The sequence below is a fragment of the Cannabis sativa genome, chromosome X, assembly GCF_029168945.1.
Source record: "Cannabis sativa cultivar Pink pepper isolate KNU-18-1 chromosome X, ASM2916894v1, whole genome shotgun sequence".
Classification (NCBI taxonomy): Eukaryota; Viridiplantae; Streptophyta; class Magnoliopsida; order Rosales; family Cannabaceae; genus Cannabis; species Cannabis sativa.
This window is the reverse complement of record NC_083610.1, coordinates 83181051-83197877: the sequence shown is the minus strand read 5'-3', so window position 1 is coordinate 83197877 and position 16827 is coordinate 83181051. Positions and strand designations below refer to the sequence as shown.

General features: G+C 35.7%; 2 protein-coding genes across 2 annotated transcripts; one reads left to right on the top strand and one right to left on the bottom strand.

The window, feature by feature from the left end:
- The first annotated feature begins 1599 nt into the window (after positions 1-1599).
- LOC115700855 (sugar transporter ERD6-like 6) lies at positions 1600-5520 on the top strand. The gene is made up of 18 exons (XM_030628523.2): positions 1600-2195; positions 2284-2346; positions 2428-2517; positions 2626-2685; positions 2789-2854; positions 2947-3012; positions 3123-3198; positions 3449-3513; positions 3605-3697; positions 3808-3888; positions 4002-4086; positions 4214-4260; positions 4348-4410; positions 4497-4556; positions 4641-4706; positions 4799-4858; positions 4962-5076; positions 5229-5520. The coding sequence occupies exons 1-18, from the start codon at positions 2004-2006 to the stop codon at positions 5339-5341; spliced, it is 1461 nt and encodes a 486-aa protein (XP_030484383.1). The 5' UTR covers positions 1600-2003; the 3' UTR covers positions 5342-5520.
- Positions 5521-6938: 1418 nt separating this feature from the next.
- On the bottom strand, positions 6939-9412 carry LOC115700844 (3-ketoacyl-CoA synthase 4). Its single transcript, XM_030628513.2, has one exon. It carries the CDS (start codon positions 8843-8845, stop codon positions 7313-7315), a length of 1533 nt encoding a protein of 510 aa, XP_030484373.2. The 5' UTR covers positions 8846-9412; the 3' UTR covers positions 6939-7312.
- Between the last annotated feature and the right edge of the window lie 7415 nt (positions 9413-16827).

Below are 16827 nucleotides of genomic sequence, written 5' to 3'. Positions count from 1 at the left end.
ATATTGTCAACCTGGGTCATTTCTAAATATTTTTCTTCAGAAGTATTATAGGCATATTATTTGCTTTCACCAATAATTGAGATACGAGTATTTTCAAGAATCAAATGGAATCATATGATGGGAAAAACTGAGACCCAACACCTGGGTTGATATGGGTGCTTTCCAAGTGTTTTCTCAAAAAAGTGTTTCACACATCTTTTCTGTTTTTAGATATAACAAAGAAACAAGTGATCTCGGGGAGGGCCCCAACGCCCAACTTGACATGGGTGCTGAGTCCTGCGCCCAAGTTGACGTACAACATGGTTCGCATGTTTTTGGTCCTCAAACACAAATTCTACTCCGGGCATTCTTCTTATTTTAGTCATAAACGGGGTAAGAGACCTCGTCACAATCTTAAATGCCATAGAAGTATCAAAACGAGCCCTGGGAAACCCCTCGAAAAGCACCTAGCGCCCAAGTTGACATATAGCCTGGTGTATTGGGTTCTGCTTATCTAATTTTGATTCCTTCTCGAGCATCTGACTATTTTTTTTGTAGTAAATGAGAGGTACAACTTGTGACAAGTAAAATTTACACTTTGATATTTTACCTTTTTAGCGAAGTGGAATATCAACAAATTAGCCGCAAATCGAGAAGTTTCGAATCTACCCAATTTTGTAGAAAATCAACATCTCCGAGAACTTGTGATTGACTTCACCAAAACTAAGAATTGACTAAATGATGTTAACATATTACTTAGGCATTAAAAAAATACAAGTATGGAAAGATGTGGACTACTAAAATATGGCACGTGTATATTTAGTACACTAAGGGCTTGTTTGGAACGTCGTATTAGATCGTATTGTATTGTATTGTATTATATTGAATTGGATTATATGTCATATTTTTATATAATACTGTGTTAAACTTTAATTTATACTAAAATATCATATATTTAGGTATCCATAAAACTTAATACCACATATAATTTTACATAAAATTATTGCATAAAATATAATTTAGTATAATACTATACAATATAATACGGTGTAATACAGCGTATCAAACGAACCATAAATGTATAATTTAAGTAGTTTTACTGTTAATATTTCTAAATAAAAAAAAAAATAAATTACGTCCTAGAGTAAGAAAACAAACATAAAATCATTAAATAAATTAATTATTCAAATAATCAACACACGTACTGTCTATTCAATGGGCGAAAAAAGTTTTTATCGATAGGACTTCTTAAAATATAATTATCGATAATAATTAGGTGCTTCGCAAAATTTAACAAAAAATAACATCTTGCTTATGTGTTTTGTTTTAAGAGGCTAAAAATAACTTTTATTAACGGGATTTTTATTGATTACAATTTTTCTATATAGTTATATTTTTAGAGCATTGTTATTTAGTATAGTGGTGCCCAACATTTTTTATAGATGACACTCTAAGATTAGTTAATAATATTCTCTACAAATTATTTTCTTAAATTACATGAGACTTGATACTTAATTATACTAAAAAAAAAATACTAAGCAATAATAGAAGTAAAAATTATGCTCCAACCAATGAATTTTCCTAAATGGTAGATTTGGTTTATCTTTAAAAAAAAATCCAAAAAAAAAAAAAAAGAAAGAAAGAAAGAAGAAGATGAAGATATATTTGGGTTGGTGTGTTATTGTAGCCGTTTGTTAGATGGTACAAGTGGCAGAGGGCCAACTAAGGGTGACGGTGACGGTCACGGTAAGGTCGTGACTGGTGAGAGGCAGCCAGGTAAGGTAAGAATTCAGGTGAGGAGTTAAACAAAACAAACACTAACAAAACGGCTCTGCTCTGCTTCGCTTCGCATGCGTTGGACAATAATTTTACATTTACAGACATGTATTTATATATATATATATTTACCGACGACGAAACATGAAAAGACGCTGCTTTCTCCCTATTTAAACATATAATAATTCTTCTTCAAAACTCTCTCTTCTCAAACACTTTCTCGTTGATCTCAAAAGCGGGACTACAGAATGAGTTTCAGGGATGATAGTGACGATGGAAGGGATCTTAGAAAGCCCTTTCTCCATACTGGCAGCTGGTATCGTATGGGCTCAAGGCAATCCAGTATGATGGGCTCAACTCAAGCCATTCGGGACAGCTCCATCTCCGTCGTCGCCTGTGTTCTTATTGTAGCTTTGGGTCCTATCCAATTTGGATTCACGGTAACCATAATTTTTCAGATTGATTTTGCTCACACTAATTTAATTTTCCATTTTCTTTGCTGTTTATTTATATTTTTAAATTCTTCAGTCTGGTTTTTCTTCTCCTACCCAAGCTGCAATCACCAAGGATCTTGGACTCTCAGTGTCAGAGGTTTGGATCTCATTTGCTTTAGAATTTACATGAATACATGGCCTTCTACTGTTTTAGTCTCTAACAGATCCTTGGGGTCAGTTTTCTCTGTTTGGCTCTTTGTCCAATGTTGGTGCCATGGTTGGGGCCATAGCAAGCGGTCAAATATCTGAATATATTGGTCGAAAAGGGGTATGGTCATTGGTCAATTTATCCTTCTCTTTGAAGCAAATTCAAATAAATATTTCGCCTTTGCGGAATTTGATTACTCATTTTTACTCTCTCGTGTTTGAATCTCAGTCTTTGATGATCGCTGCGATTCCTAACATTATCGGATGGCTTGCCATATCATTTGCCAAAGTGGGTTTGAAAAGCTATCCTTTTTTTTGGCACCAACTGCATACAAATGCAAAATGTGGTTAGGAACGTTTATATTTTTATTTGTGTTCATTGCTTTTTGTAGGATTCTTCATTTCTCTACATGGGAAGGTTGTTGGAAGGGTTTGGTGTGGGGATAATCTCGTACGTGGTAGGTTTTTGCTTCAACAAGTTGGTGTCTTTGGCAATTTGGATTTGTGCTTGTAAATAACACTATCTTCTCAATAACTTTGGCTTTTGCAGGTACCTGTATATATAGCTGAGATATCACCTCAAAACTTAAGAGGCAGTCTGGGTTCAGTAAACCAGGTTCAATGATCTTACTCTTACTTGTGTATTTCATAATTTTTTAGTCTTATAGTTTTATGATGTATCATTACTGAGTTTTTTGTTCTTCTTCCCTTCCCCTCTTAATATAGCTATCTGTCACTGCGGGCATAATGCTGGCTTATTTGTTGGGACTTTTTGTTCCGTGGAGAATACTGGCAGTTTTGGGTAATCCTTAAATCAAAGAAACAATCATTTATTGAAAATTATATTAAGAGGGAAGGCTCGCTGCTAAAATTCACTATAATCTAAACAACTTAATCAACTTCAGTATAATCAAAAGAAAAGATTTTAGTGATCAACTTTTGATGAAGCCTTTTAAGTCATAAAATAAGTGCCTTTTAGTAAAAAAACCAAACAAACAAACAAAAGGCTTTTCAAAGTTGAGGGAACTGTTCAACAATTTCTCTTTTTGCAGGAGCACTGCCTTGCATAATACTGATTCCTGGACTGTTCTTTATTCCAGAATCTCCTCGGTGGCTTGTAAGTTGCATTGAATTATGGCTTTTCAGTCAATCATGATTAGATATGTTGATTTTGTTTTAACTGTGCATTCTTTTGGACCTAAATCCAGGCAAAAATGGGCAAGACAGATGATTTCGAGGTCTCTTTGCAAGTTCTTCGCGGTTTTGATGCTGATATTTCAGCTGAAGTAAATGACATCAAGGTTGCAACCCTTTCATACATTCAATTTCCTTGAGGAAGCTCAGCATTATGCATTATAATGCTTGCATTTCATCTAACCTGAAATCAACTGTTGGTTTCATATTTGTGCAGAGATCTGTAGCATCATCAAGCAAAAGGTCAACAATTAATTTTGCAGAACTCAAGCAAAGACGATACTATATGCCTCTCACGGTTTTAACTCTTTCCCAGAAGATTTATTTTTCTATGTGTTCGTGTTGTGACCTGAATTTTCATACGATACAAGTTCATTCATTTGAACCTAACTTCTTTTATGCATCCCTCAGATTGGAATTGGATTACTTGTGCTTCAGCAGATTAGTGGAATCAATGGTGTTCTATTCTATTCAAGTACCATTTTTGAAGCTGCTGGTGAGCTTAAATCCTTACATCCATACTTTGAAAAAATATGCCCATTTTGGGATATGCATCCCTTGTATTGTTGTGAACTTAGATTTTTACTTCAAAATGGTTCTTATAGGCACCATTATTTGAACAGGGGTGAAATCAGGTAATGCAGCAACATTTGGTCTTGGGGCTATTCAGGTAAAACTAGAGAGTAATCTGAGTGTTTCGCTCCATGCAATTGTTGCACTTGCACAATCATAACCAGGATTTTGTATGCACAATTAGGTATTGGCTACTCTTGTGACTACATGGTTGGTGGACAAGGCAGGCCGTAGGCTTCTCCTTATTGTGAGTTGGAGTTCTGCATAATGTAATCATTTGTTTGTATCTATTTTGGGAAGTGCAAATGACAAGTTTTAAACTTCTTATTACAGGTTTCCTCTGCTGGAATGACACTTAGCCTCCTTGTCGTAGCAGTAGCATTCTATCTAAAGGTAACCTAATTGTTTCTTGAAATATTTGTTCGGACAGTTAACTTGTGTATCTAAATTTTTGTTTTTCCATTTAACTGTTTACAGGATGCTGTATCGAGCGATTCTGGTTTGTATAGCACAATGAGCATCCTATCTGTGGTTGGGGTCGTGGTATGTATATATTTTATCACAATTTAGGGAGCATTTCTTATTTGGGTCTTTTCAAAATGTCTTTACAATGGCACTTTTCATTTGTGTTTCAGGCAATGGTAGTTGCCTTCTCGTTGGGTGTTGGAGCAATTCCATGGATTATAATGTCTGAGGTATAAATTCCTGATCACTTTTGACAACTGTTCCTAGCTATAAGAACATAATCTTGCAAGTTATTGCAGCTATTAATGGGCTTCATTTTTTTGGGCAACACAGATTCTTCCAGTCAATATAAAAAGTCTAGCTGGAAGTGTAGCAACTCTTGCCAACTGGTTCACTGCCTGGGTGGTCACCATGACTGCAAATTTGCTCCTGAACTGGAGTAGTGGAGGTGTGTCACTCTATACGAATATTTATTTATATATATTTATATCTGAATTTGACTACTGCGTGGAACACCATTCTTGTCCGCGTTATAGTGTCTCATTGTATCTGCCCATTTTTGTGTTCAATACGTTAAAAAGATGTTGCTGGCTTCAACAGGAACCTTTACCATTTACATGATAGTGAGTGCTTTCACTGTGATATTTGTGGCGAAATTGGTCCCTGAGACAAAAGGAAGAACTTTGGAAGAGATTCAGTCTTCCTTTAGATAGAGGAGGATTCCTTCCCTTTTCCTTCTCTTCCTGATTTGGAGAGAAGCCAGTCATTCTACCGGCGTCTTCTTCAGTCACCAACGGGTTGGTCCGTATTTATTATTGTTCCGGTTATAATAATAATGTGTGAAAAAAGATACTGTCCATTAATTCAATCTTGTTCAAAGCATTTTTATTCATTCATCTACACAAATAAGATCAAAAGAAAAGGCCAAACAGCGGTCACAATACAGAGGTCAAACAGCTAAATCTTAAATTGGAATGGTTGGTCTGGAGGTGGTACGCATGTTTTGAGGGTAGTGGTATGCATGTTCATAGTACTGATCTACTATTTTAAAATGCAGTAGACGGTTATGCTTAACACAACTTTAAAGATAGAATCACGTCAAATTACACGTGTTTTCTTTAGTTCCACCAAAATAATTCCTTTTTCTTTTTGGTTGCAAAAACCAAAAATAATTCTGATAAAAAAAACACTAGTAAAACGAGGGGAAAGAAAGAGTTTGGTAGGTGACTACTATTACATAAGAAAAGAAAGAGTTAGGTAGCTTCATAAAAATAGACCGGTAGGCATCAAATGGATACTCTTTTACAGAGGGAGTAGTGCTCTAAATGCGGGTCAGATTTTTTGACATGTACGAAATCAGCACAAACACGGTCAAAACACGATACAACACGACAAACTCGAAAGGCAGGACATGACAAGTTTGGAAAGGCATGTACAACACATTAAAAAGCCCTATAATAATAATGTCAATTATAAATGAATTAAAATAATAATAAATCTTAATATAACTGAATATTATAATTTTATAATTAAAATTATTAAAAAAATGTAAAATTAAAACTTATATTATTTTATTTGTAGAATTTTAAAACTTTGAGAATTAATATTTAAATATTAAAATTTTAATAGTTCTAATAATTTTTTTTTATCATTCTGTAAAATTATATAAAAATAATTGAAATTTTAAAAAATACATATAATTTAGTAATTAGCTTATTAATAATTATAAAAAAATATAGAAAAGTACAACACGAAAATACCGAATCGTAAGGGGCCTATCCTTTAAATGTTGGCATCATATTTTTCTATACCAAAAAATATAAGGGGGACTATCACGTCACACATGAATTTACAACACTAACAGGGAGAACTAATGCCAGTGAAAACATCATTCATGATTACGCCTTGGTAAATAAATACTTGCTTTCCTTGGGAGATTTTTGACATTTTAAACACAAACAGATGAAAAGGGAACTAACTTTCCAAACCAACTTTTTTAATAAGACTGAATCGCAGCACAATACAAAAACAATAATTGTGTGATGAAAGGATTTGAGAAAACAAATAATAATGCTCACCACAAGTTTTAAAAGTTGGTCTGCGAGGACATTTTGTATAGGTCATAACAGATAAAGCCAACGAAGGTAGAAACAGAAAAAGGAGGTCCACTATGTATATGTAATTTGTTGCATATACTGCCAGTTAATTTTCTTTCCTGGCAGATATACAGCAGAAATTTCACTCTACCTTTTCGTAATAAAAAAAGAATATCCCTAGAATCTAACAGAAGTTCATCACAATTCACAGGTGTAAGCTCAACAAAATAGTTTTGAGTTCATATCAAGCGTGATCAAATGTAAAAAAAATACTAAAGTCGTACAAAAGAGAAGGCTAAGGACTTCTGATACCAGTTTATCATTGACATATTACACAGAAGAAGAAACAAAAGAAAAGAAAGTAGCAAATGACAACTAGGCAACATGATCTCAGTACGAAATCAACAGTTCTAAACATCATAGCACCCTGAAATGATAATGTGGGTATTATGATATTATACGTAGGGAGAATCTAAGGGTGAAAAAACATGAATCACATTTAGTATCAAATTAAAAACCCAACATCAAAGGGCTAACATAGCAAAAGATAGTAGTGACGAGTGGTAACCTGAATGGAATTAACCAAAATCATAACTCCGTCTTCACAGGATACTTGTCAATGCAATCTTCCCACGGACCATTTCGAGAAGGCTTCACTCTCTGAAGCGCTTCCCAGACCGCACTATTACATTTGAAACCACTCCCAAATGCAATCTGCCACACCCGATTGCCCTTTCGCATTCTTCCCTTAGCTTCTATATAGGCCAACTCATACCAAATGGAGCTTGATGAAGTGTTTCCAAATCGGTGAAGAGCCATCCTAGAAGCCTCTACATGTATTGGCAAAAGCTGCAAGTTCTTCTCTAGCTCATCAATCACAGCCCTTCCTCCAGCATGAATACAGAAATGGTCAAATGCCAACTTGAAATCAGGAATGTATGGCTTCATACTCGAGTTTAGTAACTTCTTAACCAGAAGGGTCACAAAGAAAAGAAGCTGCTCACTAATGGGGAGCACAAGAGGGCCTAAAGTGGTAATGTTTGTCTTAAGAGCTCCTCCAGCTATTGCCATCAAATCTTTGGACAGGGAAACCCCGGTCTTCCCAGCATCATCCTGTTCCTGATAAACACATCGAAAAGCCTTATCGTCTGCACCCCGATGGGTCCTGACAACATGAACAAGCCTGTACTTAGCTCGCCTCCTATCGACAGACTTGTTAGAAAGCAAAACCGCTGAACCCCCTACTCGAAACAAGCAATTGGGTATCAACATTGATTTCTTGTTCCCAAAATACCAGTTCTGAGTAATATTTTCAGTACTCACAACAACGGCATAAGTATTCCTATGAACCTGCAACAAGTCCTTGGCAAGATCAATAGCTATAACCCCAGCACTACAGCCCATTCCTCCAAGGTTAAAGCTCCTTATATTACCCCTCAACTTGTACTTGTTCACAATCATAGCGGAAAGAGAAGGCGTGGGATTAAACAAGCTACAGTTTACAACAAGAATGCCAATATTCTTAGGCTTAACATTGGTATTGGCAAAGAGATTATCCAAGGCACCATACATGACCTGTTCGGCCTCCTCTCTAGCTGCGGCCATGGAAGGCCTTGGCGGAATGAAGTGCATCGCTTCAGGGACATAAGTCTCCTCCCCTAGGCCTGAACGCTCCAAAATCTTGCGCTGAAACTCAAGAGACGATTCGTCAAAGTCTCCGGTGAGACGTGAATGTTCCAAGAACCGGTTATAGGGAGCCTTGAGATGATCAGGTGCACGATAACAGGAATAGTCAACGAGATAAATCGGTCTGGGACGAGACATAATATAGACAGTGAAACCAAAAACCATGAAAGCAGAGCATATAATGACGCTGACCAGATTATACTGAAGGTGAAGCCACAGATGCCGCAAATCACCCAGATCCATTTGCGAAGCCTCAATTAGGGTTACAAAAATCAAAGGAATGAAACACAGAGTCAACAGATTCGAGATTAGATAATGGTACCCTAATTTCACGTACTTGAGATTCACGCTCTGTAGAAAATCCGGCAACCTTCTAGTTTGCCGGATCTGAACCCCGCCGGCGGTGGTGACCTGAGTTGCGCCGCCTGAATCCATGACGGTGACCGAAAATCACCCGCCGCCGGAATCTTTTAAGGTGTCTGCACTGCACACTAGCTATACACTTTACAATTACAATAGCGATATTATAATATACACATATTTATTATAATCCCTCTGCTTTTATCGTGTGCGTGAAGATATGGAACTCCCTGAGATTGTTATTATAAAAAAATAAAAAAAAGTAAAATTTCACTTTCTTTCTTTATTTCATTATTTTCTCGGGAAAATCGTAGATTTGAAGCGGCGGATTTTGACGGTTAAGTGGTTTACGTGGGAAATGGGGAATCTACGGCTTTTTCTTATTTTAATTTTTTGGTACGAGAGAGAGTGAAATGAAGGATACTGATGAAAGACGCTGATGGGTGAATAATACTACTGAGTGGGATTCTTATTATTTTTTGGCTTAACACTCAGAAGTGTAAGAAGGAAAGAAATAGAAACTAAATAATAAATGCTCTCTCTCTGTCTCTCAGATTATTATTGAATTTGACCAATATTTTCAGTTTATGTTTGTGCCTACTTGCACTAGCAGTGGTATAATTGGCCCCCTCCATAATGGTACACAAGTACAAATCGTACGAAGTAAGGGGGTATTTGCTATTGACGGTTTTTAGTTTAATAAATGTGATTAATTTGGACTGACACCACTGTGGAATGGGATGGGGAATGTACGTAACCTCTATTCACGCTAATTAAATAAATAAATAAGCCCATAAATATAGAATTAACAAAACCCAAAAATATAATAGTGAGAGAAGAGAAGAAAATATTTTATGTTAAAATTGAAAAACAAAAGACATTTGTGTTTAAAAGCAGTGAAATAAGTCAACATCAAAAACATATATGCATGGTTAAATTATTAAATATACAAGAGATGAGATTTTTTTTTTTTTTTTTTTTTTTTTTGAAAGGAAGATCGAAGACTAGAAAGGAGACTAAGATCTTCAGCGAGAGGAACTTAAAAGGTTTCAGGTTGACTCTTCGTTCGTTCCAAGTGCATGGCGGGCGAGATTATGAGCTGTAGTGTTTAGAGACCGGGGAATGTGATGAACCGTTACACCTGGAAAAGAAGACAAAGAGATGAGATCTGAGGAGCAGAACAATTTGTCTTCTTTTTTGTGGAGAATAATTGAACATATGAAATGTAATCCACTCCAGTCATTCATTGGATATATGGCTCACAATGAATGTTATAACAAATTAACAACACTAGAGACTCATAGAGATAATAGAGATAGAGACTGGTGTATATAGTAAGATGAAAAATACTAATTATAACTTTTTATTATGATATTTTAGTTAATTTTTGTGTTTCAAATTACATGTTGAAATATTTTAATTTAAAAATTTCATAATGATACTTATTATAGTTAGAATACTATTCTTGTAAATTTTTAAATTTTTTTGAATAATTTGTATTATTAAAAATAGAGTTCTTGATATTTTAATTTATTACGAGTGTTTACAAAGTTTTAAAATTATTTTCCACACTAGAATGTTGACTAAAATATTTTGGTATATAGTTTTAGTCGTACAAATTAGATAGAAAATTATAATAGAATTTTTTTTTTGATACTAACAGAAACTTTATTGAAAAACAACAGGCCTAAAAGCCGAAGTTCATAGTGGCAACAAAGGGTGTCACTTCCCTTGAAGAAAACAACTTATAGCAGCTATTGGAGGCAGCCCAAGCTGCTAAGCTATGCGCACCAGAATTCAAACCCCGGGGAATCCAATGGAGCTGGCACCTCGGCAGCTGACTGAGGAGGTTAAGCGTAGTATCGAACAGCCCCCGGGCCCTCCAATCTATCGACTTACCAGTGGAGAGACCTTTCACCGCCAACTGGCAGTCCGAGAAGATGGACACTCGCGGCCAAGCAATTTGCAGAATTCTGCAGCAGCCAAGTGAATCGCTGCCAATTGTGCCTCAAACGAAGAAGATACCTTCCTCTTTACTGTGGCAGCCTCAATCTCATCGCCCGATCGATCCAACAGAATGATAGCAGCTATCCCAAACTCACCTCGGATAGCCGCATCCACAAAAACATTAACATCACTCCAAGGTAAATCCCGAAAGAACTCCACCACTTCGAAGTTGGGCATATTCACCTGCCGAACCAACATAGGAGACTCAACCAAAGACCAATGAGCCACCAACACAGAGATCTCCTGCTGAATCTTGGACACCACGGGACACGAACCATCATGGAAGGTAGAGTTTCTAGTCCTCCACAACACAAAACAGAGAGAAATCGCATAAATAGAGAACAAAGCAATATCCCTCTCAGCAAGAGGGGTTCCATATAGTTGCAATAACCACTTGATCATATCCAAATTATCAGAAAACACCATGGAATCCGAACAGAAACCCCAAGGACCAGATCTCCGAACCTGGACAGCACCATCACAGTGAAAGAAAAGATGGAGAGGAGTATCCTCCCCTGAACTACAGAGCACACAGTGAGAACTATTACCGAAAATACGTTGAATCCTACTCCCAAACGGGAGTATATCTCTAGCAAGCGGCATAGGAAGATCTTAATCCTTTCATGCCCCCTTATCTTCCAAAGAGTACTCCACAAGCTCTCATCATTTAGACACCGGTCCCGTATACGAGCCAAATACGCCCTTTTAACCGAAAAGGAACCATCCGATGCCGATTTCCAAAAAAGCTCATCATTAGCCTCCAAAGAAAGCCGAGGGACAGCCAGCACATCCTTAACAATGCCTGGGATAAACCATTTCTCGAGAGCCTCATGGTTCAAAACTCCGCTTCCCGTAGTGACTAAGGAACTAACCATAACACCTTTCTCACAAACTCTTGGATTTAAGGAAGCTACATAACTCTCCCAAGCATAACCAGGCAACCACGGAGAGTGGCAAATATCCACCGAAGCACCATTCCCCACCACATAACAAGTCTCTTCCCAGATGAACTCTTTAGTGGACATAATGCTTTTGGCACCAAAAGACCAAGCGTTGGACTTAGGAGCGCACCAAAAGGAATTGGATCTCCTGAAATACTTATCCTTGAAAAACTGACACCACAAGGAATTATTCTCGGCGGCGAGTTTCCAACCAAGTTTTGACACAAGAGCAAAGTTAAGTTCCTCAAACTTCTTAAAGTTAAGATCGCCCCACCGTTTAGGAACACAAATCGACTCCCAATTAGCCAAGGTCAAGAACCGATACGAATCATCAGACCCCTTCCACCAAAAGCGTCGCACCAACCTATCCAAAGCAAGGCAAATGACTTTAGGGATCAAGAAAGTAGACATGGTATAAATTGAGGTGCTCAAAGTCACTTATTGTATCAAAGAAGTTTATAATAGAAAGTTGATAATAAAATTCCTCCAAATGAATTATTGCATTGCCTTTCTTCCAACAATGCCAACTGAGATTATGTGGGGACTTGATCAATTAATTTCAGTGATTTTCAATTTTTATTTTAAAAGGACAGAATTCAAAGTCATTGAGACAAGAGGAGGAGGGCCCACCAAGTGAAACAGCTGCCCAAATGTAGTTCTGTCGGCCATTGACTGTGTGAGCATCACTGTAGTCTTTTTTTTTTTTAGATAATTAGATAAGATACTATTTTTTTTTATAAATTTTTTTTTTATATTTTTACAATTTTTCATAAAAATAACACGAAAATAATAAAAAAATACATAAAAATAATATTTAAATAACAACAAAAAATAACAAACAGATAACAAAAAATCAACAACAAATTAATATGAGTACAACATAAAATGCCCGTATTTTTTGTAAATAAAATCGTAAAAAAATTTAAAATTCCATAAAACCGTATTTTTGTTATTTTTATGTATTTGTTAAATTTTTTTTTTCTTCTTCTATCCATTCATCTCTCTCTTTTTTTATTTTGGTTACCGGCGGCATTCAAAATTTAAGTTGAAGGAGTGTAATTTAGTTTAATGAGCATGAGCAATTTTGTGTTTATTTATTTTCTAATTTTAGTGTTTACATCGTATTAAATATTATTTAAAATGTTTAGTATAAGAATATCTATAATGGTATATTATTTTATTAAATTAGTGTAGATTCGTGGTATTATTTTATCTTAATAGTATACTAAATTATGCACTAATATCTTTATCATTAATAGTATTAAATTTTAAATTTATACTATTTTTTTTTTCATTCTATACTTATTTTATTTTATTTTAAGAAATAATTTTATATTTTAGTTATTAAATTAAAATTTATAATAAAAAATAATAATTAATTTAAAATATTAACATATTTAAAACTACAGAGTATCAATAACAAAAGCACTAAATTTTAAATAAAATTAAATAACATAACACTAAATTATAAAACTGAAATAACCCACAAATAAAAATAAATATTAAGTAAAATAATAATTCTATAGTCAAATTGATATTTAAGGATCTTAACTTTGAAGAATATCAACAGATTGACTATATGGATGAACTTGAATTACATTGAGAATCGTAATATTCTTAAAATGCTTGATATTGGTAAGCTTTTTTTACATAGAACTTGTTTGCTCATTTTTAAAAAAAAAATGGTCGTGTATATTAGGATAACTATAGAATTTATATATTTTATGTTTAATTGATTTAATAAATATTTTATTTAAATATATTATTTTAAAATTTAAATTCTTACTAATAGTAATGATAAAATTATAATATAAATTTGCTATTTTGAGTTATTAATGTAAATAATATAAAATATGAAATTTTTTAAGTAAAATATATTTATTTGATGAAATATTTTGTGTGAATTATTGAAATTGTTTCACTAAAATTAAAAAAATCTACAACAAATTAGTGTTGATTCTACACCAAATTAATGTTATCACTGGAAATGATTTGAATAATTAAACTAAGTCATAAACTTTAACTACTCGTAGTATAATTAGTGGAGATGATCTAAATAATTAAACTAAGATTATCTTTAAGGAGAAATATAAAAGTTGAGATATATTTGGCACAAAAAGTAGTTTTGTGATATTTTTACATCAACTTTTAATATTATGCTTCAATATATATTTGTAAATCTTAATGCAAAATTCAATATGTCATTTAATGCTCACTTAATAATTTATTATAAAAATATAAAATAATAATAATGTAAAGATAAATATAAAATTTAATTAATGCAATGGCAATACAAGTCATTTAATGCAAAATTAATGCAAATAAGCATGTTAACTAAAATTAAAAAAAAATATATATATATGGATGTGACTATTCAATGGTTACATTTTTATTGTAACCATATGGTTACATTTTTCTTTAACCTGTAATAGCAGGTTACTAATTGAAAGATCTCAGAGTTTGAGATTCAAGTAGAAAACTAAAGGCACAAAATAACAGAGAGAAAACAGAGAAGGAGAAGACTTAGAAAACCAGAACTTGATTCTTTATTGATTACTGGTATATTTATATACAAGCTGAGACACTCACAATTGTTACAACAGACAAAACCAACATAACCGAATACAGTTAGAAAACAGTTAAAGAGGAACAGTACTAACAGACTTAACTAACTGTATTTACATCCCCCCTCAAACTGAATGGTGTATGAACCATTTTAAGTTTGGATTTTAAGTACAGAAATCTGTCAGTGGACAATGGTTTTGTTAAAACATCTGCAGCTTGATCCAATGAAGGGACATATCGAACCGATACTTGCTTTTCCAGAATCTGGTCCCTTACAAAATGAAGGTCAATTTCAATATGCTTAGAACGAGCATGAAATACAGGGTTTGCAGCAAGTGCAGAGGCGCTTTGATTGTCAACCCAAATGACAGGGATTTGAACAATCGAGACTTGAAGTTCCTGCAACAGAGATCGAACCCACTTGAGTTCAGCAGCAGCATTAGCAAGTGCTCTGAACTCACTTTCAGTGCTAGAACGAGCAACTACATGTTGTTTCTTAGTCGACCAGCTGATTAAGTTGTCACCAAGAAACACCAAATAACCCCCAGTAGACCTTCTATCGTCGACACAGCTAGCCCAATCTGCGTCTGAATATGCATGAAGTGTCATGGCAGTTGCAGGCCGCAACCATAACCCTTCTCGGATAGTGCCTTTTAAGTATCGTAATAGCTTTTTACATGCTTCCCAGTGGACAGTTGTTGGGGCATGTAAAAACTGGCATAACTTGTTTACTATGTATGCCACATCTGGTCTGGTAAGTGATAGGTATTGTAATGCCCCAAGTGTACTGCGATACAAGGTAATATCCTGAAACGACTCACCTTCTTTAAGAGACAGTTTGACGCTTGAACTAGCAGGATTAGGACAGGCCTTTGCACCTTCCATGTGCAGCTTGACAAGCAAATCAGTAATGTACTTCGTCTGAGATAGATACATCCCAGTGCGATCTCTATAAATTTCGACTCCGAGGAAATAATGGACATGACCAAGATCCTTCAAAGAGAAATGAGCATTAAGATCCGAGATGAGTTTCGAAATGATGGATGAATTAGGGCCTGTGATCAATATGTCGTCCACATATACAAGGAGTATAACTAGACTGTTGCCGTGTCCATATATAAAGAGAGAAGAGTCGGCCTTTGAACTGTGAAATCCCCAAGAGATGAGAGTATGTTTCAATTTGTCATTCCAAGCCCGTGGGGCTTGTTTCAAGCCGTAGAGTGCCTTTTGTAACTTGCAAACAAAGTTTGGATGAGTAGAATCTTCAAACCCCGGAGGTTGAGACATATAGACCGTCTCATTGAGAGGACCATTTAAAAACGCATTACTCACATCTAGTTGGGACACATCCCAATTGTTAGTCACAGCCAATGATAACACAGTCCTGACTGTAGTGGGCTTTACAACAGGACTAAAGGTCTCCTCGAAGTCTATCCCTGCTTCCTGTAAGTATCCCTTTGCCACCAACCGTGACTTGTACCTATTTAAAGAACCATCCTTGTTAAGTTTGACTCGATGAATCCACTTGCAACCAATGATATTCATAGAAGAATCTGGGGGAACAAGCACCCAAGTGTTGGCCTTTTTTAGAGCATGAATTTCACTATCCATAGCACCATGCCAGTGGGGATTAGCTGAAGCTTCTTTAAGGTTTCTAGGTTCTCTAGGTAACAATGACTCATGAAGAGGGTGTTTGGTGGCAATGTATGACTTAGGTTTGGTTATGCCATTTAAGGATCGTGTGCGCATGCTATGGGTTCGGGTTACAGCTACAGGAGGTGGGATAGTTGAGTTCATAGGATTGTTGTTGGAAACATTTTGTGGTGGGAGAGAAGTAGGAACTGGCTGTGAGTTATTGTTGGGAGTGGAGGGCAAGTGATCAGGGGAAAACTGAGGCTGACTATTGGGGTGAGTGGATTGTATTGGTGGCACAAGGACACGTGGGCTATGTATATGGGGAGAAGCTGACACATGTTGGGATGAGTCATTGTTATTAGTGGTGGTGTTAAGGACAGGTGCAGGTACATTATGTGTTTGAATAGTCATACGTGAAGACATATCAAATGCTGCAGTGGGGAAATTAGTTGCAGAGGGGGATTGTACCTGAGATGCAGAATTGTGTGTTGTGGCTGGGAAGAGTTGTTCATGAAACACCACATTGCGTGCAATGAACAGTCGGCCCTCACGATTTTCACATAAATAGCCTTTGTGAGATGAGGAATAGCCAATGAATATACATTGTTGAGTTTTAAAATCCATCTTGTATCGATTGTATGGTCTGAGGTGAGGGTAGCAGGCACACCCGAAAGGCTTCAGGATACTGTAATCAGGTGTTTGGCCAAGTAATATTTCTGTTGGAGATCCATAGTCAAGCACAGGTGTGGGGAGACGGTTGATAAGAAACACATCAGTGTGAAATGCGTGCCACCAGTACGAGAAATCAAGGCCCGATTGTGCAAGGATTGTAAGTCCCATTTCAGTGATATGCATGTGTTTACGTTCAACCCTTCCATTCTGCTCACTTGTTTTGGGACAAGGGTGTTG

Excerpts from the sequence above, each read along its gene's own strand:
- LOC115700855 (XM_030628523.2), top strand. The coding sequence starts at position 2,004 with ATGAGTTTCAGGGATGATAGTGACGATGGAAGGGATCTTAGAAAGCCC. Across the intron at positions 4,411-4,496 it reads GCCGTAGGCTTCTCCTTATT|GTTTCCTCTGCTGGAATGAC; the intron begins GTGAGTTGGAGT and ends TTCTTATTACAG. Across the intron at positions 4,557-4,640 it reads CAGTAGCATTCTATCTAAAG|GATGCTGTATCGAGCGATTC; the intron begins GTAACCTAATTG and ends AACTGTTTACAG.
- LOC115700844 (XM_030628513.2), bottom strand. The coding sequence starts at position 8,845 with ATGGATTCAGGCGGCGCAACTCAGGTCACCACCGCCGGCGGGGTTCAG.